Source organism: Tyto alba, unplaced genomic scaffold (genome assembly GCF_018691265.1).
Source record: "Tyto alba isolate M040663 unplaced genomic scaffold, T.alba_DEE_v4.0 Super-Scaffold_22, whole genome shotgun sequence".
NCBI classification, from domain to species: Eukaryota; Metazoa; Chordata; class Aves; order Strigiformes; family Tytonidae; genus Tyto; species Tyto alba.
Window position 1 is genome coordinate 5,223,647 of NW_024881296.1, and position 27,820 is coordinate 5,251,466.

At 40.7% G+C, this 27,820-nt stretch overlaps 1 protein-coding gene across 2 annotated transcripts in view; it reads left to right on the forward strand.

Annotated features, from left to right (window-relative positions):
- Window positions 1–2,216: 2,216 nt before the first annotated feature.
- GALNT2 (polypeptide N-acetylgalactosaminyltransferase 2) overlaps window positions 2,217–27,820 on the forward strand; it is a 101,036-nt gene continuing 75,432 nt past the window's right edge. The window contains exon 1 of one of the 2 annotated variants that reach the window (XM_042796020.1): window positions 2,217–2,433. In XM_042796020.1, the coding sequence (XP_042651954.1) occupies window positions 2,305–2,433 (129 nt within the window). In that variant the 5' untranslated portion in view covers window positions 2,217–2,304. Of the gene's footprint in view, window positions 2,434–3,070; window positions 3,104–27,820 lie in introns of those variants that run through there. The other variant, XM_032985403.2, reaches the window with a different exon arrangement.

The following is a 27,820-nucleotide window of genomic DNA, read 5'->3' on the forward strand; positions in this document are numbered from 1 at the left end:
AGAAGTATTACCGCATCTTAAAAACACCTTTCCCCCACCCCTCCCTTCTTCCCGGGCTCAGTTTTGCTCCCGATTTCTCTACCTCCTCCCTGCCTAGTGGTGCAGGGGGTAGGAAATGGGGGTGTGTGGTCAGTCCCACTGCTCCTTCTTCCTCAGGGAGAGGACTCCTCACACTCTTCCCCTCCTCCTGCATGGGGTCCCTCTCACAGGAGACAGTCCTCCATGACCTTTCTCCAATGCGAGTCCTTCCCATGGGCTGCAGCCCTTCCCGAACTGCTCCGGCGTGGATCCCTCCCACATGTTCCAGCCCTTCCAGTGCCAAACTACAACACTGGGGGCTTCCTTCAGAGTTCCATCCTTCTTCTGGCACAGTCACCTGCTCTGTTGTGGGGTCTTCCACAGGCTTCTGGTGGGGTTCTGGTCCACCGTGGACCTCCATGGGTGGCAGGGGAGCATCCCTGCCCTCTCACCACGGGCTGCAGTGGGGGTCTCTGCTCTGGCACACCTCCCCACCTTCCTCCTTTCTTCCACTGATCTCAGTGTTTGCATAGGTGTCCTCCTCACAACTCCTTCTCCCAGGTTGCCCTTCTTAAATATGTTATCTCAGATGCGCGGCCACCATTGCTATTTGGCTCGGCCCTGGCTTAAGTGGGTCCAACTTGGGGCTGGGGGAGCTTTGAGAAGCTTCTCACAGGGGGCCACTGATGTAGCCCCTTCCCCTGCTACCAAAAACCCTGCCACATGCAAACAAACCCAGCCCACTGGGCTGGCTGGCAGAGGTCTGACATTGGTATAGACAGGAGAATAGCGTACAGTCAGAATGGGTGGCAGTAAAACAGGCTATTGATAAAACTTGGCGGTGAGATGACAGAGAAAACTTTTAAAAGCCAGGAGTGTTCAGCTTTGAGTGGATATCGTGGCTCTGAAATAGATGTGCTTTTTAATTGTTAGGGTATGTGTCTCTTCTTAGTTTAGCATTCTCATGTCTTGATGTCTCACAGTGGGATGAGATAGCAGCAAATGTCAAACAACAGGAGAAACTCAGTGGCGTGGAAAAAACAGCAGCATGAGCTGAGCACACACAAGCCAGGGAGCCACAGTGACAGCTAGCAGCAGTGTAGTGTCTGTCCTGAGGTGTTTAAGGGTGGAACTGGGGAAGCAGGACAAAAGGTAAGTTTACTGGCAATGATTCCCTGTCAACAGACCAGCTTGTAAGAGTGGAGCCCCACGTGGGTCAGCCTACAGGGAAGACCCAGGCAGCGTCTCCTGGAGGTCCCTTTAGGCCTGCGTAGGTGTGACCATGCTTGCAGACTGGGTGCTGCTGTAATGTAGTGACCCCAGAAGTGCAAGGGGAGCGGGTGCGTCACCTTGGTGGGATGGTGGGGTTGTCAGGACCTTGATGTCTCCCGTAAGGCCACGGAAGAATCTCATAAATAAGACAAAGACTTATCAAATGAGACGCAGATACCTGTCACGCAGAGGATGCTGGACACCGTCCAACATCACTTTGCTTTCTCACCTTTGAGGTTTAATGAAGACCTGCCACGCTATCTGTCTGAAGTGACTTCAAGGACAACACCTTCATAAAGCATGCTCTCCATTCCCTGCTGTTTGGTCGGAACGGCAGGGAGAGACAGAGGCACAACTTGCGGTGGCCAGCCCGGAGTTGCTGTGGTCCTGTGAGTCTCCATAGAATCAGCCAAAACGGGTGGGAATGAGGCAACCCAAAAGTCGAGTGATCGATACCTCGGTGGTGTCTTAGGGTGCCCGGAGACTGCACAGAATGCCAGCCGGGTTCACGCCGCATGTCACAGCTCCCGCTCCTGACACCGCCCATGCCCCCGCGGGGGGTGTGTGTGTGGGGGGGGGGGGGGGGGGGGCGGCGGGGCGCGCGGCTCCCGCCTCGCGGGGCGGCGGCAACAGCGCGCGCGCCCATCGGGCACGCGGCTGCGGGGCCCGTCAGCCGCCGGCCGGGAGGGGCGGGGCGGGGCGCGGGGTCGGGGCCGTGACGGCGCGCGCCCCGCCGCCGCGGGGTGGGAAGGGGGGGTGGGGGGGCTGGGGGGTGGGGGCGCACAGCCCCCGGGCCTGGGGTGGGGAGGGGGCGGCCCGGCGTGCTGCAACCATGGCGACTCCGGTAGTCCCGCCCTGCCCCGCCCCCCGCGGGGACGGGCGGCTCGGGATTGGTCGGGGGGCGGGCGTTCGCCCTCTGCCCCCTGACCCTGCGCGGCGGCGGCGGCAGGAGCGGAGGCGGCGGCGGTTGCTGCTGGCCGTTTCCTGGTGGCCTGGCGGCGGCGCGGGGGGAGGATGCGGCGCAGGTCTCGGCTGCTGCTCTGCTTCGCCTTCCTCTGGGTGCTGGGCATCGCCTACTACATGTACTCGGGCGGCAGCGCCGCGCTGGCCGCCGGCGGCGGCGGCGGCGGCGGCGGGAGGAAGGTGAGAGCCCAGCCCGGAGTCCGGCGCGGCGCGGGGCGGGCGGGGAAGGTGCGCCTTCTCCGCGTCCCGGCGGCGGGGCGTCTCGGGCCGGGTTGGGGGCGGCGCTGCCCGGTCCTCGGGGCGGGGGCGATCGCTTTCCGGCGGGGTGAAGCACCCCTGGGCTTCCCCCACCCCCCGCCCGCCCTTCCCCAGCCCGTTTCCCGAAGGCAGAGGCTCCTTTGTGGACTTCAGACCGGTTTCAGCCTCGTCACGTCGCTCCCCGGCCAACTGCGGCCGGCCACGTCCCGGGCCGGGGGAAGTTGGTGTGGGAGGGGAGAGCGGGGGGGGGGGGGGGGGGGGGCGTCGGGACTGCTCTCCGGGGCGGGGGGGGGGGGGCCCGCCTCGGCTCCGCTCCCCTCCCGGTGGGTAACGTGTGCTCCGTCTGTCCGTCCGTTCTTCCCTCCCTCCCTCTCTCGCCGGCCCCGGCGTCGTTCGGGCTCGTGTTTCCTCCTAGAGAACCCGAGCGAGGGTCCGAGCTGCGAGTGCGTTTTGCCTGTTCTTTTCCCTCTCGGATGCACAACGATCTCTTTTCCCCGTAGCGCTGCGCCTAAAAGATACCGTTTTCTGTTCGGGTTTGCAATATTTCTGGAAATAGCTGGATTTGCCACATTTCATGTCTGTGTTGTGGAAGGTCTGTCTCTTCCTTTTTTTCTAACGACTCAGTTACTAACGTTCGAGAAGTTGTCTACTTGACAATACAGGAGTAATTTTTTGTTATTCTGTCAACTTCTTAAGTAAATTTTTCAATGTGTTGTAGTAGTTCATTGATTGGGAAAATAGCTGGAAGTTAAGTACGTCATAGTTCATGTTTGTGTCGATCAAAACAGGTTGTTGTGGCATGATGTGGGCAATGGCAACTTTATCCACGAAGTTCATTTAAAAAATTAATTATAAATAAGTGCCTCTTTTTTTTTTGTCAGCTTTTTTCCCCCCAAAGACTGGTAAAACAAAGAGCTTTTAGAAACTGTTGCTTAAGCCTTGTATTTTGGTATAGGAAAGGTGAGAAAGCATCTTATAATTGCATAATTTTTCAGAAAACCCCAAACAAACCCAGAAATGGGAAGAGGGCAAGTGAGTAAAGTGCACTGCAGTTAAGCAGTGTTATTTGATAATAAATGTCAGTCTCCTGTTAAATGAAAAGTAGTGTTTCTTAAGTCTAGCAGTGTGTAAGAGGAATCTTTTTATGTTGCTTTGATCCAATTCAGTTCATCAATGCATGTATTCCTGGGAAAAATCTGCTGATGACTGATTCCTGTGGCAGGTTGTGGAAGCAAATGCTTGCATGATGACTTACATGAGCAAGGGTCTAGAGAATGAGTTGCTGCTCATTGATAACTGGCTCTCTGTTCTGAGGTGCCCTGTTTTATTTTCTCCCTATAGTTTAGCAATGTGTGCAACAGCAACTTTTGACATAATATATTAAAGTGTTAAGTGTGTATTGCTAAATACAAGCTCTTGGTCCTTCAAAGTAGATACAGTAGCAGAAATAGATCAAGCATGTGCTAAAAACTAAGGCAGTGGCCTTAAGCCTTTCTTGAAGAACCACCAGAGTGTATTTAGAAAGTAAAAGCAATCTTATGCTGCTGCTGATGTATAATGGGATAAAGAAAAGCTATCAAAGCAAATATTTTCTGCAGATAGGGAAATGTATTTTTAACTCATACGGTGTGTTTCATTTGGAGTTTCCAGACAGATTTGCAACTCTGTTCAATTCATTTTTACTGCTGGGGAAACTGCAGTGTGAGTAATAGTGATTTGCCCAAGGTCACCTAGAAGACTAGGTGAGAATAAAATAGAAAAGAAACCAGTTTTTTCTGAGTGCGAATCTGGTACTTAATCTACTAGAACCTGCTGCTGTTTATTACTGATATTAGTAGGAGTTTTTATTATGAGTTTAGGAGATCTATGATCCTCATACTTACTTTGGCAGTATAATTTGTTACCACTGTGTGCAAAATTCAGTTAACCTTATTGGTCTGGGTAATTGGGAGAGTTTAGTAAAGATAATTTAAAGAAAATGAGACATTCCATAGGCCTGAGCTGAAGCTCAGTGCTAGGTTTAAAAATGCAAAAGTTTAAAGTAAGGCTGTGGTAAGGAAGAAAATAGGTACTGTGACCACAAGAAACAAGTGGGGAAATTAACAATTATGTGTGGATTGGTGATTTAGGATTCTATTTTCTGTCAGTGAAGCGTAAAATTTAATCCTGGGCCTCAGAGTAGGTTAGCAAATGTAAGTAGAGGAAGATGTGTGTAATGTAATAGCTTTTGAATCTCAATAAAAGGCTTATTAACTTAGTGTCAGACTCTGGCGTAAAGCAAAAACACAAACGGTCTTAAACTTATGAACAGAAACCCTGCTGTAGTAAATTTCGTGGTGTATATGACTTCATGTAGTCCTTATTACTTGCCCACTATTTTAGTATAATGGAAATAGAGTTGCTTACAGAAGAACATCGCTTTTAATAAATTGAAGTCTCTGCCGTGTTCAGTCTATAAAATTACAAAAGCTGGGAGGGGGTAGTTCTTCATTTGTGTAAGTAATTTGCATGTTAATTACAGATCTCGTTATACAAACAGAATGTTTTTTTTCATAAGGATGGCTTTTTTTTTTTTTTATAGACAGACCTAGTGTGTTAGCCAGACATACTGGACTTGCTTGGTACGGCAGCCAGTCTCGTGATGTGATGAGCACCACCAATTCCCTTTCTCTTGAGTTGAAGGTGTTTGCCCTTTGCCAGGATTGCACCTCAGCAAAAGAAGAGAGCAATATTTTTTTTTCCTTTCTTTCTCTTATTAGAGTAGCATCAGAGTTAATGTAAACTACTACTCATTTTGGTTCTCCATTTGCAACCTTTCTAATGAGATCTATGAAGCTCTTTGGATATTGCAGCGTGCAGTACAGCCTTGCCAAAGTCTTTGGCCCCTGGCAACAGTGGTGGAATCCACAGCCCTGTATGCGGTGCTCTGGTATGGTAGAAGCTGAGCAGGCACGAAAGGGTTTAAATCATACAAAATAGAAGCTGTCTTATTGGAAAATGCGTAAATAATAATAACAAAAAAATAGGAAGGTGCAGTGCTTCTTGTTCTGGACCTAGGCATAAAAACTGTAGTCGAAAGAAATGACGTCTTCCATGTCTGGAATTTAGGGTGTGACAATCTCTTTTTTTTTTTTTCTCTTTTGAAAAGAATAAAAGGGTAGAGTTGAATCCTTTCATTCAAAATGTGCTTGGACAGGGCAGAAATGTCTTCCTCTTCCCTCCCCCCCCCCCACCGCCTTTTTCCTTTTTTTTCTTCTTTCCTCCAGTGAATCTCCAATTAAAATGACTGTAAGCATGAGAGCCATGGGTTCAGTTCACTCCTTTTCCAGCCAGATCACAGGGTTATAGACTGGAAAGAGTGAGTCTGATTCACTTCTTTAAAGGTTAAAGAAACAGTTTCCAAAACAGAGGCTGTGACACAGGAGAAAGCAAGTTGCAAGCCCAACAGTTGTGAGACTGAGAAAAATGTGGGCTACTTCTGTGTTCACTTAATGTGTTTTATATTAAAAAGCCTTTGGAGTGGAGACTGGAACTTGCCTTCTTTTGGTGGATGAATTTCCTAACCTGTACCAAAAGCAGTTCATGCTCTGTGTCTCAGACTTGTGCAAATGGGAACAGCTTCTGCAAGATGGTTAGAAAGCCTCTCATACCTTCCCAAACCAAAGTCATCCTGATGATTCGATCCTTTCCTAAGACTGATGTGAATTTGAATTTGTGTATTTGCCACATAGATTTTGAGTACTTTAACCACTAAGCTCTTGCACAATAAAGTGACTGGATTAAAAAAAAAAAAAAAAAAAAACACCCAAAAAACCCAGCCAAAAACTCCAGCTGTTTTCTAAAGAACTTACTCTTCTAGGCATTAAGCAGCAGCCTCATGTAATTGAGCCCTTCAGGCAGGACAGAGGAATGTCTGCGTTTTGTTGAAAGCAACAAATGCTTCACCACTGTCAGAAGTGAAATCCTCCTAGGTATACACTGAAGGAGACCTGGCAGCAGAAAGGGGATTTACCATGGACAGCTAAGGCACCAGGGGAGGCCTGCTGGGTTAAGTCGCAGCTCAGCCAAGTTTTGGAGCCTTCTGTATTTAGATGCCAGAGTGCTGACAAGCTTTTGCTTTTGTTGCCATGTAAAGAGGGTCGGTTGTTTTTAAGTTGGACCTTTGTGCCTCCCACCCTGTCTCTGCTATCCAGAGGAGATGGTGGCTAAAAGCACTCTTTCAGTAATGAGATGGATAACTTTTGTTAGTGTTTCTTAAAATAAGAAACATCTTTCTTCTTCGTCAATGCCCCCCTTCCCCCCTAAAGCCCCCACAGTCCCAAACCCCAAACAAAAAACCAAACCTCACCAAAACCAAACCCCCAAACCACCTTGAGCTAGAAGCTTGTTACTGTCTTGGCTTACCAGATTTACTGGGTGTAATGGAATGAATTGGAGAAATCTAATTTATGGTTAGCTGAGCCACAAGGAGGCAGGCTTCTCCTGTAGAACTGGTGATTACCCTGTACATAGTGCAGTTTTTCAGTTTTCCTTTCCGTATTCTGTGAGGTTTTTTTTTATTTTTACTTTGGAGCAAGTCTTTGATAGGTGCCTGTGCCATGGAGCTAGCTGAGATGAAATAAATCCAAAGGTGATGCTTTGACTTGGGTACATGACTGATTAAAAGTGACTTGATCACTTTGGGGAAAGCAAGGGAAAGAGAAGCAAGATTTGTAAGTTTTTGTTCTACAAGGATAAAATTTTAGAATAATTCATTTCAGCATATGTAAAGCTTTCTTTTCATCTTTATTTTCTCCTTTTTTGGAATCCCTGAACTATTTCAGTTACTGTTAAATGAGGCTCTTATTGCCATTACACATAATGATGTACATAGGAGAGAAAGAGTGCTACATATACTACAGATTTAGTGTTCCTAAGTTCTTTCTGAAGGTTTAAGTAGGAGGAAAACGGAAATGTGTTTTAAGTTTAGGTGCGGTAACCTGTTTTTGTCAGAGAACGAAACTGCGAGTGTAACTTCTTTTGACTGTTTCTCACAAGGTGCATGAAGGTAGTTGAGCTTCTTTTTGGAAGGGAGTTAAAAGTAACCTCTACAATTCTATTGTTTTCTTTCATCTGAGGAAGGCATTGCCTGTTTTAATAGCTAAATACTAAGTTTAGTTTGCTGCATAATTTTTAAATGTAACTTTATTCCTGTGTATGGTGTGACATTGGATGTGATTTTTGATATCTTGATCTTTAGACAAGTGAAGATATCAAAGGTTAAAAAAGTCAAATTATCATGTGTACTTGCTGTGGCTTTCACTTCCTAGAAGGTGCAAGGCGATAGAAAAGGATGTTCCTCTGTAGAGCAGGTGACAGTTTCTGCTAACAGATTCTTTTCTTCTATACAGTTCTACGATAAATGGGAAAGAAATTAAATGCCCAGGCACTTAAGTAATAAAGCTGTCCTCCTCTCACTAGAATGTAAACATGAGTCTCTGAAGGTTGTCATACATGCATGCTTTCTTAATCTAACATATGTCACTTACCAAAATGACTGTCTTGGCACTTCAGTCGCTTATTTTTGTGGTTTACTTCATAAAGTTGAGTACGATGAAAAGACAGTCAAATGCAAATTTTGTGCAGTCTGTTTAGGTCTGTGGTAGCATTGGGCTCTTCCCCTTTTCTCCTCTGCTACATGAGATGCTTCAGTTGCATTTTATTCCTGTTGATATGGAGGGATAGTGAGAAATTAATTCTTAGCGAGAAGACTGTGTTGTCCCCTGCAGCCTGCCAGGTTAGAAACTGATGACTGGCTTTAGTATAGATGCTATTGCTCTTGGATTACTGATAGCTTTTTTTTTTTTTTTTTTTTCATAAAAGAAGTAGAACAGAGCTGGAGTGATGGTTGAAGAGGTTGGGGAGACAAGAATGACTTCTTCAGTAGTTTCATATGGAACAGGGTAGTTAACCAGCTTTTCCCTTTCACGTGGGTACTCTAGTAGTTTGCTGTGCTTCTTCGTGTTGTTCTGTTGCTGCTGTGAGTTGCTGCTGTGATCTCTGTGTACAAGCTCTGTAAGTTGTAGTGATGTCCTTTGACAGATACAGTTTAAAAATTAAGTAGGGCACTCACGAAGCATGCCATGTACCTTACCAAATCTGTCTTGTCGGTCTTGTGTTTTGAAGTGTATTGCAAGTAAATGCCAGTTGTTCTTTCCATGTGTTCTAGATCCTTCCAAAAATACAACATGGAAAGTGATATAATAGCACTTTTTTCTAATTTAGAAAAGGCACAATATTACTTCATGTGAAGTAAAAGAATAATAAAGACCTACCTCAGTGGTGATTATCAAAATGAAACTGTCATCACTTGGTTTATATTTTCTTTTTCTAGGTTGGTCTAAAGATCATTTAAACATATGTTAAAGAACTTCAATCTCTGTCTTCAAAATTATGTGATAATTCCATATTTTTTTCCTTAGGAATCCTGATTGTTTTCCTCTTGTCTTGTCTCTTCTTTTTGGTTTACGATGTTATGTGGTATCCAAGTGCTTGTGTATAACTGATACTGTTTTGTTAAGGTGATGGTAGGTCAGATGAGAGATGTGGTATTGTCTGCTAGAAAGCTGTTCACCATGATACTCTACTACAGAATAGAAGAGAGACCTTTATATTGGTACTGGGTGTCACAAAAGAGTAACCCTTGTTGCATGCCCAGAAAGTGTTTAAAAAGAATAATTCCAGCAGACAGCTTAAAATGTTTTTGGTGTTTTTTTTGGTAACTACATATAATTTATAAATAATTTAATATACAGCACTTTTTGTTAACTTAAATCTCTTTAAAAATAAAACACTAGGACACAGTTGATCCTGTAAAACTTAGGTGATGAATGTAAGCTACTTGAAGTCACTGCAAATGATAAATATAAACTTAAATTTTTAAGTTGTTTTGGTCTGCTTAAATCTTTACTTAGCTAAGCTACTGTCAAGAGTAGGTTATTTATAGCAGTACAAATCAACGTGTAGCCAGGTGTTGTACAAACAGATTTTCAACTCCCTGGCCATTGATAACTTGGTACTAAATGTGATTTTTATTAGGACTTAGTGGAGAAGCTGTGTATTGCTAATTTGCTGGCAATGCCATGTGCTGGCAATATATTTGAATTTTAATAATGAATCTGCAGGAAGCAGTGAGACATTTGCATTTTTTTTGCAGGAATATGGGGCTGAATGTCATTGCCCGAATATATTGGGATAGTGTGGAAATGGAATATCAGCGTGGGCGTTACAGAAGGAAACACTAAGCAGGTTGTTTTATTGCCATCATGGAATGTAAAGTGATGGTATCTTAAGCAATATAAATTTTAAAACCTGAGTGCATTATTTCATGCTGTTTGTTTTGAAATAGGTAGGTGCTCATCTTCTCTTCTGCTTTTCCCTTTCATGTATGCTTTCAAAGGAATAAGAGATGGAATTAGGAGGAAAAAAAAAAGTTAAATGTCCACATCACAGTGCTTGTATTATGTGTTTGGGATTTTAAAGGCAAAGCATGAGATATCTAGATAACACTAGAAACTGGACTGTTTCGTGTTCCCTCTGGGTCAGTAAGGTTCTTTTTTAGAAAGCTTCATATGGTAGATCTCTCCCACTAAGTGGAAGTGAAGATACTTACGTGTGTTTTTTTTTTTTTTCTCCATTATTTGGAGAATTAATTATTTTATGAAACCTGTATATTACTGATGCATACTGACTGAGTACATGCTTACCTGTTGTTTTGTAAATGTTCACTTGCCAAGTAATCTTACCATGAATGAAGCAGTCCTGAACTATTTACTGTGTCCTGTAGCAGTTGTTAATGATTAAGAACATGTCAGAAAATCAGCATTTGTTTTCTCTCTAAAAACTGTGACTGATACGTCCCCTGTTGGAATATAGTGTATTTTAAACTTCCATTGTGGCTTTAAGGCAGACCTTGTTTTGCTTTGTTTTTCTCTCTGTGTGTATCAACTCGAGTGTTAAAGTTGTTTTTCTTCTGAGAAAACAAGTAACTTGTTCAAAAAATGGCCTTCCAATGTAGCCTGTGCAAATTACTATCAATACTTTTTTTCCCCCAGTTGCCTTCTCATCTAAATTGTCTTTTTGTTCCCTTCCCCTCCCCCCTCCCCCCCCCCCCCCCCCCCAATCCCTTCTCTATACATTGCTTTCGTTATTTGACCATGGTACTTTTATTGTCATTTAAACAAGTTAAAATATGCTAGTTCAAATAGCTCCACCACCTGACAGAGCACATCTGTGTAAAGGGACTATCCGGGCAGATGTTAGTTTTGAGCTCTGCTTATTAAATTCAAATGGGAAAGGAATGAGATAGTAAAAGAACAGAAAGTCTGAATTTTAGAGCATTCCATATATCCCAAATAGCTGCTATGTAGTGCACATCAAAGGCAATAATTTGGATTTGTCTTCTTTATAACTATGTTCTCTTATGGAAAAAAAGAGCCTATTGAAAACGTTGCAGGTTCAGTTGTTAAATAACTTTTCTGAAGTTGTAAAATTGCCATAAAACCTGGGTGCTTTTTTAAGGAAGGCAAAGAATAACTAGAGTCTACTGAGTTCAGGCATTACCTAAGTGCGATACACTGTCTGTTCTGAGTAACAGATCAGCCTGAAACAAAAAGTCTTTAGCCAAGGAAAGATTATAGGAAGAATTGGCACTGAGCTAACACTATTGTGTACAAATTCTCAGAGCTATGACTTGATGAGGAGAAAATGTTTTTCCTTGTATGAAGTTCCAAATGTTTAGCCACCCTGGAAATAATCAGCACAGCTGAAATTAGTTTCAGTTACTAAAATAAATTTGCTCTAGCTGACCTGTTGGTTTCAGGATGGTCAATAACTGTGAGTGTATATATGTATATTTGCTTTAGTGAGATGAAATATTACGGTTTTTAGATAGCTTGGCTTTTCTTTTTCTTGCTTCTCAAGTGAAACGGAAATGTCTGCTCACTCAAGTACACTTAGGTTCTCTTAAGACCTTGGTAAGGAAAGGGAATGTTTCCTTCTCATTAATTACTTAATTTTGTAGCAAACTGCTACCAACTAATGGTGAGCCAGCCTATGTACCTAACAGATCATTGTTCAACCATTGGGAAGCATCCCTGCCGCAAATGCACTGCTGTGGTAGGCAGACCTACCAAACATGTGGGGGGTGATTGAATTATGGTATATATCTGCTGGAGTGTTTCGCAGAATTAGGTTTGTGTGTGTTGTCCAGACAGTGTAATAAGTTCTGGTTACTGGTGGTGGCATGTTTCCTGCTACAATGGTGTGCCCCAGTCCTCCTGGTTACCGTGGCAGACCATCCACCAGTAGTAACCTTGCTCATTTTCTCTTGTGTTACCTATTTGGAGCAAATAGAGGTGTTCTTTAGTCCTCTGACTTATCCTCTCACCACACAATGTGTTGCTTTGCTGACAGCCACTGACATGAAGATGTGCTATGTCATTTAGCCTCAACAAATAATGAACTGACTCTTCTACCATGTGGAGTAGTTATTATGTATATACACTATGTTAGTGAATACTTTTTAAAGTTTTAATTAAGGAAATGTTCATTTTCGTTCTACTGGCCCAGCATTTAGCTTTCTTTCAGTGTTCTGCATAGGTGCAAATTGTGAACAGAAATCGTAGCAAGTGTCTTAAATTTCAGCTGTCTCATGGGGTCCTTGACTCTGCACTTTTAAGACTGATTCTTAATAACTCTTAAACTGGTAGATGTTTATCAAACACAATGCCCCCATGCCATTTGCTAATCTATGTGCTTTAATAAGCATATATTAAGAACCTGTAGGTTTTGATAGTTGAATAAAAAGGCATTTGAAGTCTGAAAGAAGTATTTGAGCTAGTAGTGGGCAGTGGCCTAGCAAACAGTAACATTTCTTTGAATCCTTAGGTTTCATACTTAATGTGCAAAAAGTGAAGTGGTAGAGACTTGACTTCTTTGTACAACAAAAAGTGTATCTGAACATTTTTTGAGGAAACTTTTTTTTTTTTGGTTTTCTTTATAGAAACATAAGTGCAAGTGTTGTTTAGCCTGGTAGATTTTTAGTGGGAAGATTGAACTGAGTGGAAGATTGATACCACCACTGGGGTATCACAAGAGTTAGAAATACATTAGGACAAATTTACACTGATCAGAGGAGAACAAATTTTTGAAGGACTTGTCTGCAGTGACTGTCAGGTTTGTGAGAGACTTGGTAAGAATGCAGTATGTAATTGCTCAGTTTTTCCCAGTACTTTCTGAATACGCTCTAGCAAAAATAAGCAAGAGATTGATCATGATGTTCACTTTAGCCTAGACCTAAAGTACCTGGCTTTATACACAGCAAAATCTATTTGCTTAAAAATCCATTTCAGTTACCTGCTGAGATAACTAATGCGGATCATGCTGCTGTTCTAGGAAAAATATTTCTTGCATCCTGGGAACAATAGGTAGAAAATCAAGATGATAAAATCAGTCTGCAATCATTTAATGTTCTCTCCCATGTGTGCTTGCAATCCCAAGAGCCAGAAACTTAGGTGAAAATTGGTTTTATACACATAGATGGTCTTGGAGTGTTGTGAGTTTTAAAATTTTTTTATTATATTTGTTGTTATTATTATTCCTTAATGGTTGCAAATGTTTCAAATTTGGCCATGACTGTCTTTATTTAGTGATATAGTGATATGCCAAAGTAGTTGTGTGTTTTGTGGTTTTGTTTTGCTTGTTTTTAAGTTAAGCACATAGAAAATATTTTGGACATTTGCTAGGTTGTCTGTGTATAAGTAATCCTTTTCTTGATAAACTTGTTTGTTGTAAACACTGTCCAGCAGTATTGGAAATTCTGGTGAAAAGATACCACCACTAGTTCAGGACACTTTTTGACTGTTGCTTGCATTATGGGACTGTCTAGAGTCCTGGGTCTATTGTGAAAAACACTGAATGGTCTTAGTAGGTTATTTCTACACCATGCACTTAGAAAGGGCTTATTCCTAGTAGGGTTTAGATATCTGTGTGTGAATGTGAGCTGTGATTTTTATAGTAGACATTCTCATGTGGTCATTTTTTAGCATGGCCTTTCACTCAAACCAAACCTTTTTGTCTATGTGTATCCCAACAAGCTCTTCTAGATAATTGGCTTTTACGGATTAAAACTCAGTAATTGAATAGACTTTAAGAAATTATAATGTCCCAAGTTATGCATCATTTGGAAAAGATAGCTCGAGCTTTTCAGTCTCTTCAGCGCTAAAGTATGATGGGACCTCATGCTGCTAAGCTTATTAGAATGTGGGTCTGGATCTATTATGGTAGTCAGGCTATGCAGTGAGCCACACTAGGTGTCTAATTTTAGTGTGGTTCATATTGACCACTTCTGAAACTTCCAGTTCGCACATGTTCAGTTTTGTTTAGAATTGTGATATTCTAATGTTTATTTCCAAGAGCAGATACAACTCACGTGCAGGCAACGGTTTGGACATATCATGTTTTTTGTTCAGATTAACTGTGGTTGTGACTGTCATTTCATGATGTTGTTATCCCAGTTACTGAGAAAAATTTCCAGTGATAGAGCTGGATAAGTTTGCGAGAAAATTGATGTAAAAACTCTTTCTTCTACTTGCTGAATGTTATATCCTGTAATGGATTTTTTTTTTTTAAAGGCTTACAGAAATATCCTTAGTGTTCCAAAAGGTGTATTAAAAAAAAAAAAGGCATCTTGGGGATGTTGTTCAATTGTTCAATGAGTCTTGGGGTATAAGAGTACTTTGGATGTTACCTCCTTTGAATACATTACAATGCCTGAACTGATTACTTTTCAATTGTAAATTGCTCTGAAGATTTTTTTTTTTTTCAGGGAACTGCTGTGCAAGTGATTTGGTAAAGTCTTGTGAAGACTTCTAAAACTATGCTAAGAAACATTGATTTCAGTGCACACAGTTTGTGATGAAAGCCAGTTCATAACGATGAATAAGCAAGGTGTTGGATGTTAGTGGGTGTATGTACTTGATAATCTTCCAAGACTTTATCTTCTCTTTTTAAAAGATAGGACTAGTAGAATTTAAAGGAGAAACCCTGTACTTAAAATGAAAATTTCTATTAAAATAATCCATAGAAGCAGTGAAATTATGGCAGTTCAAGACTGTAAGCACTTGTTTATGTATGCAAAACAGCTAATAAGTGTCTGCAGTTTGCTTTGATTATTAATAATTTTCTGTTTGAGTGTTATATACCATCTTATTTTGAGTTTATCCCTAGTTTCCCTTAGCTATATAACTGTGTCACTTTCCTCTGGTACTGTCATAATACTTTGTCAAAATGTCGTGACACGTGGTGGGTTTTTTTTTTAAACATAATTTCATGGGTAAGACAAATTTTTCAGTAGAGATTCTGTTTTATTATGTAAGTGGGGATAAATACAAAACTGGTTTTGGCAAAGTGTGTTACTTTTTTTTTGTTTCTGTTTTGTTTTGTTTTTTTTTTAAAAATTAAGATAGTGGCCTTTTTGTAGATACTGGTACTTTGCTGCTGTTTCTCATACAATATTGGAACAAGTCTGACTTTCTTTTTTTTGCCTAGAAGTGTGAACTTTGCAGTGACGCAGCTTGGTATCTGCAGTTTCAAGTGAGTTGAAGGCATTTGTCTGCTTTCGTCTTCTGTAGGTTAATGTGCTCCTTTTCCTGGAGGGAGGTGAGAGAGAGGGAGTGTTAAATGATCAGTCGAGAAAACGTACTTTCACATAGCATCATATCAGAATAATTGAAAGGATTTTTTTCCTAGGTTTTTGTGATCACCTAGTGCTTGTGGATATCAGTTCTCTGAGTTTGTTTAGCTGGCTCTTTTGTCAGCTGAAGGAAGAGTCTCCAATGGGAGTTTTTTTGGAAGTATGTCAGTATAACTGTTCTTCTGGCAACTACATGATGTTTTCATTTAGACTGTTCTCATGTTCTTACTGGCAGTAGACTGTAGCAGCTGGGATGTCAGCATGTTTGCTTTCTTGTGACATGGTTTAGTCTTCTTTTTCAGGTTTATCAGTTTAAGACGATTTTGTAGTTTTGTAGGGTTTTTTTGTTTGGTTGGTTGATTTTTTTTTTTTTTTCCCCCCCCTGTATTTGTGTGGCCTTTTGCCATGATAGAAATAATGAAGAAAGTGGCAGTGAAATGATAGGAAGTGCTAGTACTGGCTTCCCGTCTGGTTTTGGAAGTTACAGTGGTTATTGCACGCGTGAATGCTGTTTTTTGCCCATAGTTCAGTGATCAAGCAGTCAATTCTTTTCTTACCTCTCGTTCTGAATTCTGGATTTTGCCAGGAAAACAAAGCTTTTCCCAGCTCTGCCAGTAAACAGCAGTGCTTGCCAGTTAATGCAATGATGTTAGCATGGATGGAAGTACTGCTGAGATTGGAGTTGTCCCAACTGTACTGTTTGAATAGGTGGATAACATGATATGGGCTCTATTTCTACTGCTCCTTTGGGTGCTAGCATGCCTAAGTATGTGGTCTTCACTTGTCCATGTTAACTTTTGAGATTAGTCCCCTAAATGCTTTAGCCAAGAGTATTCTTGTTTGCTGTTGAAGAAAATGGTGATTACTGACTCATGTTTAGTGAAAATGCAGATGTCTGAGCATTTTATAGTGGGAGTAATTAGTCCCTAGCATGATATTAGTAATCACAGGTTTTACGTCCACTTATCCTTGTATAATCCGTCTCACATGTAGCACCATGTAGTTTTTCAACTGTTAACTTGATTCTGCCTGTTTTCTCTGGAAGTGCAGTTACAGCTCTTCTGCCTATTCCAATAATAGAAGTGACTTGTAACATACACTGCCCTCTTACTCCTCTGAGGACTGAAGATGTACAGCACAAGTTGTATTAGATTTATTTGCCTAGTTTCTGTGCTGTGCTCTTGGGTTTGCATTCGAATCTCTAGTGGCTGTACTCTATATCTTAGGTGAAAAAAAGTAGTGTAAATAAATTGCGTGCTCTCTTTTTTTCCTCCAAGTACAAAAAACTGCTGGTATTGACATGACAGTATTCCTGCCATTGAATAAAGAATGTATGGTGAATACTTCTTGGGAAATCTCTATCGAACCAGGAGCTTATAAATAGAAAGTTAGATGGTCACTTGATTATTTTCCAGTAAGCAGAACTTTTATGATCCTAGATCTAATCATAATATAATTGCATAATGGTAAAATATGAAAAAAAGACCTCAGGGTTTCTGTTTCAGTAAGTAACTTAAACAAGAAACTGGCTGATTCTGTTTCTGATGCTCAAAACAAGTGTTTCCGTGCAGGAAGAAGGTCCACAAGAATCTAAAATTTTGATAGTATCTGGCAGGTACCAACACACATTTTCCTTGAGTTCTGCAACAGAAAAGGAAAAGGTAAAGATATGGGCTGCTACTTTGTTTTAGAAGGTATAGTATTGGTTGTATGTAATTTTAATCAGTTGCCAACAAAGCATCCTGTATAAGAAAAGGAAGAAATGGGGTGAAGATAAGCTATAGGTCAAAAAAGTAAAATGGAAGATATGTTAAAGAAGCATAACTTTTTACTTCCCTTTTCTCTATCAAAAAATCCCTAAGAACAAAGCTCTGAGAACAATTGTGGTTTTTACTAATCTTACCATTAGTATAAAATGCTGCCTGTATTCCCTGGTCTCCGCATGAAAGTTGAACTGAAGGAAATATGGAGAGAATACCATGCTGCAGATGTTTTTTTGCTTGATGTTCATTTGTACTAATGGCAACAGTGTATAATTTTAGTTATCCTATTAAATTCACTTAGCTTTGAGGTTTACAAAACAACAGTCTGTGCTAAGAATAACAATGTGGTTTTAGATTGAGCTGTTCAGTATAGCTGTTTACCAAGTTTACTTGTAGACAAAACCAATTATTTCCCATTAAGAGCAAATACGAATGGAAAATTGTCCTCTTCATGTTTATATATTGCTTGGGCTGTTGTATCCCTCGACTTGATCATTTGGTCACTTCTTGACAGCTACACTGATTTATTTTTCAGTCATGTTTGGATTTTAGTGCTGACCATCAGGTTTTTTTGCAGACTGTCAGCTGCCTTCAAATTTGCATTAGCAGAGAAGGAGGCTTCTAGAAACAGAAACCACACCCGTTGATACTACTACAGTGTCTTTTTTTGGCAGCTATAAATCACGGTGTATATATATAGAAATTAAATATGTGGTGTAGGGGTGTACAAAACTAAGAAAAAAAGATACAACACAGTCATGGTGCTTCATTCTAGGATGCCAGGTGATTTGGGTATACTCACTTTTGGTGGGTATGTTTCAAAATAGTTTCAAGTCACAATAATCTATAAAAATCTGAGTTTTGTGTAGCCACAAGCCAGCTTCAAAAATCACTGGAAAGATTCAGCTAGATGGGAGAACCCACAAGTGAAGTTACAGCTTGAATGGTGGTAAAACTAAGGAACTGAAAATCTTCTAAGAGAAGGGTTAGTTTACTCTGCAACCATCACTGTGACTCTATATTTTTAAAGCTAGAATACATGTCTGAAAGCTAAAATGAAGCTGTTTTTTTTTCCATTGGTGGCCTTTTGGGAATTCACAGTAATTTTTGGCAGGTAGTGGCTTAAGTTCTGGTGAGCATGGGATGCCCATGGCTCTCACCGCATTCAGTGCCTCTCTGTGGTACAAAACAGTTGGCATTAAACTGTTTTTTCAGTCTTCCTTTCTTTTTGGGCCATTGCTCCTGCTGGTACATGGCACTGGTGCTAGAAATGTCAGTGCTGCTCTTAATGTTGTGTGACCTCAGCTTATTTCAAAATTGATCCGAAGGTGTTTTAAGAGGAGATCTGCAATCATGAAAGGGAGGTGAAATTGCTAACTTACGTTGTTTGTTTCTGTTTTGTTTGTTTGTTTTTGTTTTTTTTTTTTTTTTTTTTCCTGGGGTTGTGTATCTAACAAATTTCAACTTGTTTGCTGTTTTACGATGTGGTTTTCAAACTCTGCTTCAATGGTAGGCTTGGGCTGTTCACTGAGAGTAGCTGTGTATTTCACAGCAATGCTGATTTGCCAAGGCTCTGTTTTGCAGCTGTCTTCTTAGAGATATACTAATTCTAAATGTGCTGCATGTTCATCATCCCTCTCAGTCTATCTTTGTTACTTAAACCAAAACCTGTCTTGTCATGTTGCTGTAAAAGAAATTGGAATGGTGATTTCTGTTACTGCAAGGATTAACAAGCACCATTTTTCCAAAATATTTTTACCATTTGATGTAAGCATGCTGTTTTACTTTATAAACACCCTTTGTCTACATTGGGTGCAAGTGAAAGTATTATGTCTTATAAATAAAAGCTAATTTAATCTGCCTGTGATGTTTTTGCCATTGTACGGTTTGCAATCTTTAAGACTTCTTAAATATGTTGGAGCTTATTTCTTTCAGAGGTTGGCAAAATGTGTCTGATTCCCTCTTTCACATCACCATTTAATTTGTGCTACATTTTGAAGCAACAGGGGTGTCGGAGCCTTCAGTTTTCTACACAGGGTTGCAGACCAACACCTTATTTTCTAGATCTCAGGTTACTAGACAGTTGTAGTTAAACACGTTTTCCAAACCAGAGAAATGTTGACCTGAAATGTCACATAGTTAAGGACATTGTAATAATTTCCTCTATAAAGGACCGATGATGTAGAGTAAAATCCACATGGGCAGGTCATTTGTACTTTATTTTTGTCTATAGGAGGAAACGCACTGTTACTGAACTATCTCATGGCATGATACTATGACCATATGGTCATGATTAATGCATAAGTATACTTAATGAAAAATATGACAGTCCCTTCTTTTTTTTCCCCCCTCTTGCTCTTCTCATTGTGTAGAGTTAACTAATAGGAATGAAATCTTAATATACACAGTTATTTTTCCTCCTTGAGAGTTACAGAAAGAGATAGCCTTTGGGGGACTAAGTAGCTCCTGGGAGTCCTTGAAGAAGCATGTTGGTCTTCATAACAAAGTCTTTCTTCTGCAGGGCCTGAACAGCATCTTCTGCATACAGTCATCATAATAAAAAAAAAATCTTTGTGCATAGCCAGTGCTTGAAATTCAAGTAAGGTTTAGTAGGCTTTCTTTGAATCGTTATATACAAGTAGTGCAGAGGCTACCAAACTTACTATGTGAAAACTAATGTTCGTTTTCAAGATGATACTGAAAAACATCAGTTCTGTGTTCAGAGGGTTAGTTCATTGCTCTACCAAGGAACACAGTCAACTCTGCCCCAGGAAGGGAGCTTTGATTTGGTTTATAAAGATCACAGAGTAGGTTCTCCTTCTGTGCTAACTGGCTTTCTTTGCATCTGGTAACTATGTGTTATCCCTCTGATTTTTCTCCTCCCTTTCAGCTGCAAATAAGTAGCTGCGTAGTTCCTATCCTCACAGATATTAATTTTCTGAGTATCCTCCTACAAAGATGCTATCTTGTTGTTCTGGGTTTTAAAGAATTGGCTGCCAGTAGGATTATACTGGGTTATCTATTTTAAAGTAGTGCTTTTTCTGATGCAAGCCGTGCATGTAGGCACTGATTTAAAAGAAAATAAGAGTTCTTGCTTGTTGAGGTTTTTTTGGTCACCAGTGCAGACCAGTGCAACTTTGGGGAAGAAATTACGTAAAACGTTGTCATAAAACAAGAATATCTTCGCGCCCCCCCCCTCCCCCCCCCCCTTTAGAAAATCGTCAAATTAGTGTGAAATGAGGAAATTCAGAAACAAAGAGAAATAACATAGTTATTTTCCTGCTGGAGGGAATGTGTGACACAATGCTGTGCTGATGGTAACCGGAGCCTGGGGAATAGAATGGTCTTACCAAAAAAGCAGTTCTTCAGAGTGAGAGTGCGTGTTGAGTGCTGGGAGGGTGGATAGCAAATCTTCAGTTTACTATGTGAGGCAATATGATGTTTCAAACTGAATTTAGGTATGAATTTATATCAGAGATTTTGAATGAAGATTAACTTCAAAATGTCCTTCTGAAGCCATCTTTAAAAACAGTTTCTGCCAGATCTGACTTTGTTGTCATTCTGGGCTTTCTTTTTCCAAAGAAATCTGCTCTTGTAGCAGTCTTGGAGCCTGTGTTTGTGTGGCATGGCATATCTCCAAAGGCTTGGGAATTTGAAGAGTGGTGATGTAGCTGTTTCTTTATTCTAGTTGCATACAAAATCAACCATTTTTGTTCTGCTCATTCTAGTATATTCATTCTGTAAAATAGATGTAACCCTCGGTGTTTTTCCTTGAGGCTTCCCTTGCCTTTGTGACATTTTTTTAGTTGCTTGACTTGAACTGATTTTCAAATCCAGGAGTTTGTATTTACTGAGAGGGATATAAAACTTAATATTTCTGCTTTTCACATCAGATTTGTCCACAGCAGGTATTGATGACAAGAGTACAGTGTGTGAGCTGCAGAGAAATATACTGTGTTGGTACAGATTATCAACATAGATGTATGGGTAGAAATTACCACAGTGCAGAAACTCCCTCAAATTTAGCCTCTGATGCTAAAGCTATACATCAACAGCTAGATTCAGAAGTTGAAATGTTACTTGGTTATTATAAGTAGTTGAAGCCGGCATCTGGATTTTAAAATCTTATTTTAACATTTTTTTTTTAAACAGCAACACACAAGAATTCTTGCCTGCCATTGCTCCCTCTATCCATGTAACTGCTCTTAAGGTTTTTTCTCAATTTGGTGTGTTTTTTCAGTGGAAAGGTCAAATTTTTGAAGCAGTCTTTCTTTCCTATTGCCATAATAGGAGTATTGCCATACTTAAGTGGCTAGTTTTCTGATCTGAAAGCAAGTCTTATGAAGTACTGCATGGGCACTTATCTGTTAGATGGGTGAATAAGTAGTCTCAGTTTGTGCAGAAAGCAAATAAACTGACATTTTATTAAGAGCCAGATTTTAAATGTGCCCAATTAATTGTAATTACTGATTGTCTAGTTCATTAATTGGCCACTTCTGCAGAAGGTGAATCTGGTAACCTCAGACTGCTGGTGGAATGGTGTTTGTCTTGAAGTTTTGGGAAATGGGATACTAACAGTCAAGCTGCTACAAACTCCAAAGGCAGTCATTCTGGAAAAAATGTTTCTAAAACCAAAACTTTCTAATTCTGCACAAACTTTAATGGAAGTTTTTTATAAAGGAAAAGAAAGTACGTTTTTCTTCCTCTATTTCAGAATTTAATTTCTTATGAAGTGCACGTACTGAAGGGAGTGGAATTCTTATGTTGAACATAGTATTGGTGCTCCTGTGTTTATTAAACTGATGTTTTTCATAGATTTAACTGTTGTTATGTTTTGAAGAGTGTGCTTGGAAGAACTGTTCAATTGTTCACAACTGTTAGGAGACTGTGAGAGTTTTCACTATATTTAAATTTTACTCATTACTGTTCTTTAAGGTCATAAGAACAGCTGTTTGTCAGTACAGGATATATCTGAATGAAATTTTTCTTTTGAGTGACCATATCCAGCCCCCGGTATTGTTATTCCCCCACATCACCTTCCTCTCTTTTTTGAGGTAGATTGAATTGATTTATTTTAACAGATTTCTAACTATAAATCTTTGTGTCTTGTTTTGTGGAGAAGGGTGAACATAGGGAGAAGAAAGAGTCTGAAGAGGGGTGTTACTGAATTCAAAGGGAAGTATGGTATTGGACTCTAGATGATTTTTCCTAGCGTGTCTTGCTCAGATAACTGTGCATGACAGAATATGCTTTTACAAGCAGCAGTGAAGTCCTCTTCTGGGGGGAGTGGGGGGTGGGAGAGGCTGCATGGTTGCAGATATTAGCAAAACAATATGTTTTCAAGTACAATAGTGAATTTATAAAATCAAAGACTGAACCTGTCAACTAATACTGAAGGTGTTTCAGTACCTCCAAAAGTACAATGACTTTCCTTCTGGACAATCTAGACTTATGTTTGCCCCCTGCTTTGGGGGTATACAGCATCATTGGTAGTATCTTGTAGCTTATGTTTTAGTCTGTCTGGTTAAACTCCAAAGAGCAAGCCCGTGAACAACTTCAGACCCTGTGATTTTTATATTATGTTGGAAGCTCTTTTGCTTTGACTCTAAAAAGGTAAGTAGTGAAAAAAAACCTGCAGCCAGGTGTACAAATAACCTTTCTTCTTTGGTTTTGCTGTATTGTACAGTAATAAGCCTAGCATATAAAAAGCATTCAGTTATTTTCTTAGCTTCTACTTGCCATGAACATCCTTTTTCTAGTAATGTGACAATTTTCCATTCCTGTATCTATACTGGGATATGGATAGACTGTGAACTCACTCTTCCTTGTAGCTGCAAATGTCTTACTGAGTGTCATTGAGAAAGCCCGTTGTAGATGGAAGTAAGTTAAAATGACTGCTGCTGCTTGCATGTTTGGCTGTGCTTTCTGTGAGATTTTATTGTCAAAAGGACTGTGGGGTGAATCCATGACTACAGTAGAGTGCAAGCCTGCAGAACTGCTGCAGCAGACATAGCTAGCACCTTGGAAATGGAACAGTGTGCCTACATTGCAATGGAGATTAGACCTGCTCTTTCTGCTTATGAATGACTGAGTGCCGGCAGCCTTGGCTCTCTGAGGTCAGTGGGATATGTTTTGCTGTTCTCTACCACATTAGGGTGGATTACAATAAGGTCTTTGGGATGTGCCTTGTACTGTCAGGAATATTTGACTCTAGTCTATGATAAAAGACTGCATTTGCGTGCGAGTATGGTAGATAAACTACTTAGCAGCATGGGGTAGGAAGGAGATTCTAGAAGCAACAAGGATCTTTGATGGCTAGGCATTTTTAAGTCAAGCAAATGACTACAGCTCTTCATTCAGCTGTGTTCGGTGTGGTGGGTTAACCTTGGTTGGCTGCATGCTGCCTACCAGGCTGCTCTATCACTCTCCCTCCTTGACAGGACAAGGGGAGAAAACATGATGAAAACCTTGTGGGTTGAGATAGGGACAGGAAGATCACTCAGTGATTACTGTCAGTGACAAAACATACTTAAATTAAGGAAATCAAATTTATTAAAAGTTAATAACAGAGTATAATAGTGAGAAATTGGAAAAAAACCTAAAACCACTTTCCCCCACCCTTCCCTTCTTCTCAGGATCAACTTCACTCCCAACTCTTCTACCTCTTCCCTTCATTTTGTCATAGAAGAGTACTGTAAAACTCAGTAGCTTTTTCATTTTCTGCTTGTCCAGATCTTAAGTGAGTAGAAACTTGTGAAGTAACTTAACGTGGAAAGGTAGTAAGGCAGGAGAGTAGTCAACAATTTCAGTGCACAGTTCATATGCACATTTACAGTGTATTAAAATGTGCAAGCTTGTCTTGAACACAGGAATTATGACTGGGGGTAAGGAGTTTCTGTGTCATTAATAGTGTGACCATAGATCTGACAACTTTATACGTTTTTATTGCAGATGGTATTGACACATGTCAAAAGATGTAGGTTGCTGAATGAAACAGCAGTGGTAATCAGAGCAGTAAGTGTGTGTAGGTAAGATATAAACAGGTATGTTCACTCTTATATTTTGAGGCAATAAAAGTTCACAGGATGGCACTGTTGATATAAAATAGTTACTAGTCTTGCTAGAGGTCCAGTAAGCATGTGTTGAGGCCTGTCATGTAATAGCTGGGTTGTTACACAACTACAAGAGAATTTGGTAAGTGGTCATGTGTCTACCTTGCCATGCTGTTAAAGTTTGGTTGCCTTACTGCATGCGTCACTAATGTGGTTTTCTAAGAGTTTTGAGCCATTGCCCTTTATTTTTGTCTATAAATTCTGCTAAGGCAATGCATAATTTGGAAGTAAAGCAATAGAGATGAGGAAACAATTTTATGTTTACATTGTGAATGTCAGTCTAACTAAAAGCAGTCTAGCTCAAGTGTGGCTTTTGCAGGAACCCTCTTTTAATCAGCTTGTTAACATTAATAAGCTTATGTGATCTCAATTACTGTGTATCAATACTTAGCAAGAACAGATAATTTAGTGGGTAGTACTAATGGGCTAGTAGAAGAACCTTTGCTAGACCCAGCTGTTCTACAACCCATAAAACAAAGAGGGAGGAAAGCGGAGTTGGAGAAGAAAGCAGGAAAGAAGCTCAAAAAAAACCAGTTAGGGTTGAAGAAGGGCAGAAGAAGAAAATATGAAAGAACGTATACTAAAGAGATGTCATTAACACAGTGCAGGAGGAATAGTTTCTCTGCTTTAGGAGAAAAGAGTTGGCAGAGGACAGAGAGTGGGCACTGTAGAGCTGAAGGAGCAGATGGGTCTTAGCAAAAAGAGGGTAGATCATAGAATGAATTTAAGCATATTATTTTTGATCTTGTGCCTTTAAAGTGACAGTGGGTAGACAAAACACCTGTTCTTTATCATCACTTTTTAGGAAATGTAAATAAGCCTGAAAGTTAATTCACTTCTAAAACATCACCTCAGCTTACTTCTAAAATATTTGCTGGTGTGTTTTCTCCAGACACAGATGGGGCATTTTGAGGAAAAATGAGGCTTTTGTGAAAACAACTCCCCACCCTGACAAGCTACTATAATATAGGACGAGTTTAGGAGCTAGTTAACTTAGGAACCTATTAACTAATATTGGTATTGATATGTATATAATACTGATGTAAGAAGTTGGTTGGGTATATCTCTGTTGTTGATCTGTGTGTAGTGAAGAGAGGCTGTTTGCTATATTCCAGTGTGGTCCTAGGACTTTATATCCACTTTGCATTTCTCATGTCAGGAATTTTGCATTTGCTGTCAGTCTTTGGAGTGCACTGTGCTTGAGCAGAGAACAAACTGTTGGAGGATCTTGCATCTTTGTTAAAAGCAGTGAACTACAGGTAGGATCTTGGGATAGGACTTCAGTTTTGGTATTTCACCAGGAAGGGGGAATGCTTTGAGTGTGCTTGGGCTGTGCCTTAATAAATTCTGCAGAACTCTAGTTATAAACATAATGCAAACTTGCACCAAGGAGTACCCCTTTGACATGCTAAATCATTGTTGTATATGCAGCTGGTGTGAGCCACATCTATTACTTCACCGTTAATGTTTTTGAACCAGATATAATCTGCTTACTGAATGCTTGGAAAAGACCTTTAAGATTATCAAGTCCAACCATTAACCTAACACTGCCAAGTCCACCACTAAACCATGTCGCCAAGCACCATGTCTACATGTCTGTTAAATACCTCCAGGGATGGTGACTCCACTACTTCACTGGTTGGCCTGTTCCAATGCTTGACAACCCTTCCAGTGAAGAAATTTTTCCTAATAGCCAATCTAAACTTGCCCTGGTGCAACTTGAGGCCTTTTCTTCTTGCCCTATATCGCTTGTTACATGGAAGAAGAAACTGACACTCACCTTGCTAGGCCTCCTTTCAGGCAGCTGTAGAGAGCAATAAGGTCTTCCCTCAGCCTCCTCTTCTCCAGGCTAAACAACACCAGTTCCCTCAGCTGCTCCTTATCAGGTCCTTCACCAGCTCTGTTCTTCTTTGGATGTGCTCCAGCACCTCAATGACTTTCTTTTAGTGAGGGCCTCAAAACTGAATGCAGTATTTAAGGTGCGGCCTCACTGGGAGGGATGATCACTTCCAAAGTCCTGCTGGCCACACAATTTCTGATACAAGCCAGGCTGCTGTTGGCCTTGGCCACCTCTGCACACTGCTGGCTCGTATTCAGGCAGCTGTTCACCAACACCCCCGGGTCCTTTCCTGCTGGGCAGCTTTCCAGCCGCTCTGCCCCAAGCCTGTAGCGTTGCAGGGGGTTGTTGTGACCCAAGTGCAGGACCTGGCACTCAGCCTTGTGGAACCTCATACAACTGGTCTTGGTCCATTGATCTGGCCTGTCCAGGCCCCTCTGTAGAGCCTTTCCACCCTCAAGGAGATCAACACTCCCACCTAACCTGGTGTTGTCTGCAAACTTACTGAGGGTGCACTCGATCCTCTTGTCTAGATCATTAATAGAGGAATTAAGCAGAACTGGCCCCAGTGCTGAGCCCTGGGGAGCACAATACTTGTGACCAGTTGCCATCAGGATTTAACTCCATTCACCACCACTCTTTGGGCCCAGCCATCCAGCCATTTTTTTAATCACCAAAGAGTATTCCTGTCCAAGCCATGAGCAGCCACTTTCTCCAGGAGAATGCTGTGGGAAACTGTGTCAAAGGCTTAACTAATGTCTAGGAAGACGATGTCCTCAGATGTCCCAGGTAAGTAATGCAGGAGGACAGGGAGAACATCAGAAGTTTAGAAACTGTTGTGATGCTAATTCATACTTTAACAGTGTCAGATGTGGCATGTCTCCTTTCGAAGGTTAAATGGGATCCAGGTAATCGGGATCTGCCAGAATTTTTTGTCAGCAGAAAGTTGGTGCCATAACAATGTTGCCAGTTAGGTCTAATAGTTGCTTCTGTCCTATGACAATATAGGCATTGAAGTCCAGTGCTTAATATTGACCATGCTGGAAGTTTGTCTGCATTTATTATGTCATTGCATCTCCTGAAATCATGTTACTCAGTATTGTCTTGGAAAGGAAATTGCATAACATAAATTTATTCAAGTCCCAGGAAATGTGTTTTATTTGATTCCCGACCAGGTTTAAAGGGCATAGCTGAGACTATGAGTCTGGTCTGAACTTGTGTCTGTTTAGTAACTCTAAACTGCTTAATTTGTCAAAAAGAAAATTACTTCTGGGGTTAAATTGGAAAGAAATTAAAAAACAAACTCCACGACTAACAAATTTCCTGAATGTAGGCCTTGCATGTTGTCTGTGGTCGTTTTTATGCATGTGTGTTTTCATCAGCCATCAGGGTATATGTGAGTATAAGCCTTACAAATTTACATGAAGAAAAAAGTATTGCCTTTTTTATTTGATGTTTGTTTGCGTCTTCAGAAACTCCTAGCACTAAATTGTTGTGCTAATTTCTATGAAATTAGAACTGAGTTTTCTTTAAGGTTCTGCTAGCATTAAACTACACAACTTGAAGTTGCAATTTTTCTAATCATTCTTGATTACATCTTCGTTTTTTGCATGTCAGGGATAATTAAATGTTGACTAATTATAGTGCTTTAGATTTTTGCTGACAAAAACCTGCTTTAGAAAGTGCAAATTCCTGTTCTAGTTATAGTTGTCTTCTTCCAGCCTATATTTTGACACATAAAAATATCACTTGGAGACTGTCTAAGCAAAAATGAAAGCAGTCTGAATTGCAGTGTAATTGGCTGCCCTGAACTACAGTAAGCTGTAGAATTAGCTGCCTTAAAATGGTGGTACCCTTTGGGCAC